This window comes from Aulostomus chinensis, chromosome 8 (genome assembly GCF_037954235.1).
Source record: "Aulostomus chinensis isolate RoL2024-O1b breed Wild chromosome 8, RoL_Achi_v1.0, whole genome shotgun sequence".
Lineage (NCBI taxonomy): Eukaryota > Metazoa > Chordata > Actinopteri > Syngnathiformes > Aulostomidae > Aulostomus > Aulostomus chinensis.
Window position 1 is genome coordinate 19809412 of NC_141327.1, and position 8847 is coordinate 19818258.

General features: G+C 40.6%; 1 protein-coding gene across 1 annotated transcript; it reads right to left on the bottom strand.

The window, feature by feature from the left end:
- Nucleotides 1-1622: 1622 nt before the first annotated feature.
- On the bottom strand, nucleotides 1623-8632 carry adra1d (adrenoceptor alpha 1D). The gene is made up of 2 exons (XM_086211556.1): nucleotides 7620-8632; nucleotides 1623-2857 (listed from the first exon to the last, which is right to left on the bottom strand). Exons 1-2 carry the CDS (start codon nucleotides 8575-8577, stop codon nucleotides 2304-2306), a joined length of 1512 nt encoding a protein of 503 aa, XP_086067682.1. The 5' UTR covers nucleotides 8578-8632; the 3' UTR covers nucleotides 1623-2303.
- Nucleotides 8633-8847: the final 215 nt, after the last annotated feature.

The following is an 8847-nucleotide window of genomic DNA, read 5'->3' on the forward strand; positions in this document are numbered from 1 at the left end:
ACATACATATATATATATATATATATATATATATATACATACATATATATATATATATATATATATATATATATATATATATATATATATATATATATATATATATATATATATATATATATATATATATATATATATATATATATATATATATATATATCTTTTTTCCTGTTACCACCAGGTGGTGCTGTGACTACTCTGCCCCAATATATCATGAGTTATATCTCGGCAAATTCTACACCCCTGCACCAAGCTTGGTGAAAACTAGCCTCAAAATTTTTGCTTAATCCTGCTGAAACCAGACAAACCAGACAAATATCACTGACAACATGAGCTCTTTGTCGGAGGTCATCATGGTTCAGGAAACTCCTGGAGATGTCCATATAATGGTGTTAATCTAGTATAGCAGACAGTGTGTGTGTGTGTGTGTGTGTGTGTGTGTGTGTGTGTGCGCGTGCGCGCGCATGCCACCTGGTTTCTCTTCAAGAGAAAGGTTTGTCATCGCTCCAGCACCCCCTCCATCCCAGTGATGATGAAACAGCACTGAACAGTCACACATGAGTCAGACATTCAATGACATCCACCTGAGCATACCAGGTGGGTGGAGTTTAATTAACCAGGAGGAAACTATCCACCCAGCTAGAATGTTTTTTTTGTTGTTCAGAAAATATTATGAGCAATGTTCTTGTCATGTTTCAGTGAAGAAGTTTCTTAAAACAAAACAATGTTAGCTGAGGCAGCATGTTGAATTCAACATCCCTCAACCATCCTCTGGATGCTGCAGTGAAAATGTTTTTATCTGGCTTGTAGGATCATTATTTGAGATGATCCTGAAACATTCTTTAAACATTTTCTTTGATATTATTAGAATGTAAGCCAGTACAATGGGAGCGTTCACAGTTAGCTGTGGAGGCTTTAGCATTCAAAACCATCCCTCTGACTCATATATTAAGTTGAAATAAAACACACTGATATTTAAAGGTCTTCATGAGGCAAAACACCAGGTCAAATTAAATCTGACACAAAAACAGCACTCACAATCAACATTCTTGCTCAGCTCTTGGATGCCCTGATGAGTCTTGGTCTTGTCATGAGGGAACTGAAGGCCTTCAGAGTGGTGACATCACTAGCACTGTGGAAGTCGGCCCTTCAAATTTAAACCAACAAATCTCCAATAACCTCTTCTCATTCCATTTTTCGAACTTCGGAGGCGAATTATGCAACACAGAAAAATGTCCATACAGGGTGTACCCAACTCTCACCCGAAGCCTGCTGGGATAGGCTCCAGCCACCCCCCCCTCGCGCACACACACACACACACACACACACACACACACACACACACACACACACACACACACACACACACACACACACACACACACACACACACACACACGACAATTGACAGGACAAGTGGAAGAAAATGGATGGATGGATGGATAAAGATATACTACCACACATAAAATAAGCCAAACAACAGTGACATCTGCTGGAGGGGGCAGATCTTTGTTTCTTACTTTTTCATAAATTGCAAAGTGGAGCATCCTTCAAATTAAAAGTAACTAAAAAGAAACCAAAAAATAAAAGAATTTTGTCTCACCTTGATTTTTCCCTTTTTTATTTTTGCTTTTCATAGGACGACAACACAGATTCATAAAATACAAAAGAAAACCATACACAAGAAACAAAACACGTTCATTTTACAACAGCTCTCACCATATATCTCTGATTTTCAACTCACAGGTAGTTTCAAGGGTGTTTATTTGTACAATATCAATACAAATTGAAGTTGTAAATCCAATAGTTAAAGTGTGCAGTGTTGTAATTCTTAACAGGTCTCTTTACAAAGAATTAGACAAAGTATCACAATTCCCTCTGACTTGGTACATTCACTTTAAATAAATTGCACTTATGAACTTGGATATTTTTGCTTCAATCACATTCCATTCATTGTTTTTCATGGGTTTTTTTCGGGGGGGGGGGGTTGTCAGCTGAACCACAGTCCTCACATAGTTAGCAACAGCTGATGAAGGCATGAAGAAAGACGAGAAGTAGAATGGCGTTGTACACTGGTACAGGGTGCACGCTGAACAGTCAACAAAAATAAAGCTATACTTTTGTGTCCAAAAAACATGGCTGCTCTTGAGAGTTTTCTTGAAATCAAACAAGGAAGGACTGCTATTAGTCCTGTTTGTGCTGGGATTATGCCATTAGATATTCTGTCAACACAAATCGGTCTCCCTGGCATGTTGGTCCAATATGGCCCCTTTAAAATAAATACAAGATCCTCCAGTGTCTTTCTAAATGTCTGTCTCTTTCAGGCTGTAACAATCTGCCAGATCATAGATGTGATAACTGCTCTGCTCACAGGAGTTGTAAATCCCCATAGAGACTGTGTCTACCATATCAATCCGACCCACGGCCGACGTACTACCTTTTCCTCCCCCTCCTCCTCTGATTTTATTTGACAGATTGTTCACTTTCTCTTTCAGCTGAAAGGATGAATCTTGCAGAGGGGGAAACAGGCTCCATCTCCTGAAACTGAGAGAGCGCCCTTTCCGCTTGTGTAACAAAGAGCTGTCACGGGACTCGTGCACAACATAAGCAGGTCTGTGTTCTCCTCTCGGCTCTCTTGTCATTCCTTTGACAGCTGTCCTCCACCTCTGGTCATAGAAGCGCCGCAGCACCCTTCGTTTCTGGTGACACTGACACCTGAGGAGCCGAGTGAAGGCGCGCTGGAACTCTTTGCTGGAGCAGGGGTAAATCATGGGGTTGATGCAGCTGTTGAAGTAGCCCAGCCAAAACACCACCTTGAATACCGTGTCAGATGGTTTCAGTGCAGGGAAGAAGGAACCTGGACAGAGATACAGTAGATTTTAGAATACTAATGCATATATAATCACATTCTTAAATCAGATGACATCACTTAGTTGACATTTAGCTTTTAATCTGATTAAAACTTTTTGGTAGTCAATCCCCCACAACATCGGATTGTTCACCTGCTCTATGACTCACACACTCATACTTTCTGCGATGAATCTTCATTTTTCAGCGCTCTGATAGCATGGTAGTCACAACACTACTCTCTAAAGATGAATAGTGTAGCAGCAGCGGTTCATTTGTGTGAAGGCTGTGACATTTTGTAGACTTTTATTGATGTGACAGGTATTTATGGAGCAACCCTGAGAACAATAATGATGACATTGCTTGAGAAAGAATATTTGAAACACTTCATTTTATTAGTGATAAAAATGTCCTTTTAAATTATTTTAATTTATATAAAAATGCCTTATACTGACAAGTCTGGTAAACACACTAAAATACTAAAATGTTACATAGAAGAGTTGTGATTATTTTAAGGCTTTCCTGTATTTACCCTAACGTAGTAACTAACAGACATACATGAAAACGTGCACTTCAGCATGTAACTTGCTTTTTGTGGAGCTCACAGACCATCCAGGCTCCAGCTCATTTCTTGTATTTGATATTGCAATTTTACTCTAATAGGGTTTTAAATGCTGTTTTCATTACATGCTGTCTTTTCCCATTGCTGTCTAGTTGTTTTCGTCTCCCAGGGCTTGGATTTAATGCGGCGTTTACCCAGGACACCCATGCAACCATTCACGGTTGTAATGTCTTATCTTCACTGCGTGGACCCCCCCCCCCCCCCCCCCCACAGAAAAACATAAATCTGTTTTCATTTCACCTTTTTTAATTCAATACAGAAATAGATGACACAGGCTGTGTGTTTTCAAAGTAATAGTTTCATGCTGGTTGCGACTGGCAACATACTGCGTCCTGACAGATGCTAACAGGGGGCTTCTGCCTTTTATTCAGAGACAGTTGGGCAGTTTTTGTGTTTTGAACAATAAAACTGATCTAATCCTTAAGACTTAGCAGTATATCTGCTAGCTGACACATACTTGGATTTTATTTTCTATCAAAATGCCAGCCAGCTCTGAGTCAATGCGGTTAAAGAGGAATAAAGTGATTAAAGGAAGTGATACTCTCCAATGACTCTTCTTCACCTTAACTGAAGACAGAGATTAAGTGCTGACGCATTTCTTTTTTTTAAACATCTTTTATGATAACACCCTTTAAATCTGTCTATTCTTATCTGAATGCTGGCTGGGGATGTTGTTTTAAAGGGGGCTCGTATCCTTCTGCAAATCATAAAAACCCAGCTACACATTCATAAATGAGCAATAACTCAGACACAATGACAGCTCTCTTGCGTTAGCAGACAGAATTCTCATCAGTCCTCTCTTAGTTCTCGCCTTGCCCTGCAAAGACGCCAGTGAAATGCTCCCCCCTACAATGTGATAGATAATGTTGCTGCCTGATAATATGTAAATAATCTTAATATTTCACTGTGTATTGCACGTTGTTATTGTAACTGCTTCTCACTCCAGAACAAAAGCCCCGTAATAAAAAGTAAGAATCAGTCAGAAACAAGTTGTAGAAAGTCCAGCTCCCTCGTCTCTCAGACAAATATTGAATGGGTTTTCAGTTAAATGCCCTGAATACGGTACAGGGTTCACACTACAATACTTTAATGTTGTAGTTTATGACATATAGTAAATGATGCACTCATAAATTCTGAAGTATTTATGGCTCATAAAAATTGAGCGTTAGCGTTAGTTCTATCAGGCCGTGGTAGTCAAGCGCTATTGGCTTCCCCGTCCATCAATCAAACTGATCAATCAGCTGATCTACAGCTGCTCCGCATCAGCTGATCAAATCCCTTGCTTCTGATTGGACCCTCTCAACTTAAATGTCACCCGGCCTCAACTACCGCTCTGCTAGCTTCTGGCTATGCTGCTCTGCCCGCTGTCATCTGCTGTCATCTGCTGTCATCTGCTGTCATCTGCTGCTATCTGCTGTCATCTGCTGCTATCTGCTGTCATCTGCTGCTATCTGCTGCTATCTGCTGCTATCTGCTGCTATCTGCTGCTATCTGCTGCTATCTGCTGTTATCTGCTGCTATCTGCTATCTGCTGCTGCTGCTATTTGCTGTACAGTTGCTCCTGCTCACAACTTGCTACCCTCCACCTCCCCAGCTCCACCTTGCCATGGATACATGGCATAGTTCGTACCATGTCATGTTGCTGCTCTGTTCACGGGGGTATGTCTGCTCTTCCAGTCTTAAACTGGGAGAAACTTCTCTCACGCTGCTGGTCCCCTGTTTCATGGTGCTCATAAAAAATGATCAGGGGACTCCTCTGAACAGAGCCATACCGCCAATTTGTACAATCATAAACAAATCAAGCTCATTATCATCTCTTGTGTTTCTTGACGTGAATGGACCTGACAGAAAAAGGGGTTGTGAACAAGCGGCCAAACATGACTGCAGAAGTTGTGGTGGAAATTACACATCATGCAAAAAAACAGAAGAAACATAAAATTTCCCTGGTCATTCGTAGCATACAGTTTGCTTTGTAAGTCTAGCGTTTGTCTTTACTCTTCAAAAAAAAAAAAAATTAGCAAACGAAACTCAAAAAAAAAAATGTCCTGGTCATTAAATGTCATCACACCAAAGATAGAAGTATGAAGCTCAGAGTGATTGTGTTGTTGCTAATATCGATGATGTTGTTATCACTCATAGCATAGCATTAGCTTTGTACTCCTAGCAAGTAACTTTAAAAGTCATAAAAGCAGAATCCATTTGTGGATTTGTGATACTTAGAACTCTGACTGGCATTCAGGCATGAAAGGCTAGTAGCCTTTTTTGTTACAAGGCATGTAACCAGCAAGGGATCTTAGGAGTCTCTGGGTTGCATGTAACATTACCATTTTCTGTGGTTATGAAATCGATTCTTGGACAAAGTTTGGCTTCATTCCCACTGTGTTTTCCATCACATAAGTCCCAGCTACAGTATTCTGTAGGCTTCCGTTTGCAAAAGTATATTCAAACTGAAATAAAACCTTCAGTTCGGTTGCATTTATGGTCTTAGCTGCTTAAAAAAAAGTTGAACCAACTGGAAATAAAAAAACAACAACATCATTTTCTTCTATTAGTTCCTGGCAAAATTAAAAAAAAAAAAATCCCATTAATGAGTCAGATAAACTAAGACAAATGTTGGAGTTTACAGATGAGTCAGATGTCTCTCTCTGCAGCATCACACACAAAGGCCCTGACTGACATAACAAGGTTCTAAAAGTGCACGCCTGCCTTTCAGCTAAAGGTTACTGATTAATGACGTGTTTTTACAATATCAGTCAATCGCACAGAACAAGTCTGGATATGCAGCCCACAGTGGGTGGCGATTACTCTGCACGTATCAAACACATCAGACAGGAGACAAACGTAAAACCCTCGCGGGACTAAACAGTGTAAAACCTGACTGATCTCTGAGGAGACTTACTGACTCCCAGGAGGTCAGAGTTTAGGGTCGCATTGAAAAACACGAGAGATATTCAGAATTGTAGTCAAAGTGTTCTTTATCGTCCTAATCTGTGGTGTTAAGATAAAATCAATCCTTTCTCTGAATGCTGATCCCTCCATTTGGCGATTGTTACTCTTCTGAATACGGATTCCTGGTGTGTCACGACGTGGGTCGGGAGAACTCTTTTAGTTTTAATTGATCCCAGATTGAATGTGTTAATTAAAACTGTAAAAATTGGTTACAGTTGACTGACTTGACACTGATTAATCTTTGAAATTACCATTATTGCATATAACACAAATGAGTCGATTTAAGAATGTATGTCACGGTCCATTGATTGAATTTTGGTGCGAAATTTTATCAATCCATCTATCAGTCTGCTGATCCATTTGTTCTTAATGCCTTTTGCATCAGTATTGCCATTAGCATTTACATCTATTTTTTCTTTTTTGTGTGTGTTTAATGAAACACATTAATTTTCATGTCTTTTATGTAAGGTGATGACATGAATGTTTGCAGTGATATTTCACAAAAAATACAGCTTCGAATAACACTAACCAGTTATTATTGTATCTTTATCTGGGACGAATAAGTAGCTCTGCGGAACTTGTGTACACTCACTTTTATGGAGTCTTTTATGGTTATTGCTGAGGACTGAAAGTGTGGTATCACTGCTCTTTAGTAAATGTGATTTTTTTTTTAAAAAAGGTCTCTCATGAGAGGCGTCCGCTAAATATAGACTAGGCCATTTCCAGTAGCAGTGGGTGTATTTTCAGGATGAAACCAAATTCCTTCAGGTAGTGGAGGTGGTTTCTTTTCACCTCACAACCAAAATAGGCCACAAATGAAAAGCGATTATAAAATACAAACAGATGACCATAAAAATCACAGTACTCCCACACTGGATGATGGCGGTGGCGGAGAAGAGAAGCTGTCTGACAGGATCTCTGACTGGTGCCAAATCATTCACCTCATTTCAGACCAACCAGTTGGTGCCATATGAATCAATGTTTATCCAATTATTTATTCAGGTTTCTTTTGTATTTGTCAGCTGTCAGACACCTTATATGGCTGTAAATATTTTTTTGCATTACAATAGGGATTTAATATTTTGAAGGAGTTTGAGCTGGTGTTCTTTTTAAAAAAAAATCAATAAATATGTTCAGGAGTACACATGACGCATGGATCGCATTTTTCTCAGAAGAGAAGACAGGAGTTTTCTCGATTTACCCAACGGGAGGAAGAAGAAGAAGGGCAGCCAGCACAAGATGAACATCCCCACAACGATGGCGAGTGTTTTCGCAGCCTTTTTCTCACGGGAGAACTTCATCAGCCGCACTGAGAGCGAACTTCGGAAAGGGTGATTTTTGTTGCTCTTGGAGCTGGCCGGACGCGCATCCTCCAGCACGCTGCGACAGTGTATCCTCAGCACCACTTCCATCGATTTGTTCCTCTCTCGTTTGACACCAGCTTCCAAACTCTTAGTAGTTCTGCGGGCCACCACGTAGACCCTGAAATACATGATAAGGATGACCATAAGCGGGAGGTAGAAGGAGAAGAGCGAAGAGAAGAGCGCGTATCCCGGTTCCTCCGTGATCCTGCAGATGCTGTCGTCGACCGGTGGTGGCTCCTTCCATCCCAGCAGCGGTCCGACAGAGATTACGGTGGATGAGACCCAAACTAGGATTAAAATAGCCACTGCTTTCCTCTCCGTCATCATACTGGGGTATTTAAGGCAGTATTTCACTCCTATGTACCGGTCTATGGAGATAATGCAGAGGCTGAGGATGGATGCGGTGCAACAGAGCACATCCACAGCTGCCCAGATGTTGCAGAAAACCCTGCCAAACACCCAGCAACCAAGCACCTCTAGAGACGCAGAGAAAGGCAGCACAATAATGCTCAGCAGCAGGTCCGCCATGGCTAAATTGACTATGAAGTAGTTTGTCACCGTCTGTAAATGCTTATTGCAAACAACAGACAAAATAACCAAAATGTTCCCAACAATTGCCACCAAAATAAAAACGGAGAGAGAGATCCCGACCCAGACAACCTGTGAGTCCAGCGTAAAGTTCGAGCACGCCGTGATGCTGTCGTTGGGAAATATATGGTCCAAAACAGATCCATTGAAAGCTTCAGTGAAATAGATCCCATAGTTGCTTTCGTTCCTCAAGTTCGAATCTGACATTTTGAAACACAACGAAGAGAACTTTTAAAGTAAGTTTTCAAAAAAAGGCATTGTCAGTCTCGTCCGCTCTCTCGAGCGCAAAAAATGTAACAGCCACAGGTGATGGGGGAAAAAATCCTGAAATTAAAAATAAAACAGCAGCCTCTGTAAATAGCTAACGCATGTCAGATGTAAGCTTTTAAGTCACGAAAACAGCAGGGATTCGATCCTGGAGGATGTAAAAGTGAATGAAACAGCCAAAAATGAGCGCCATTGCCATGCATTTCTTGC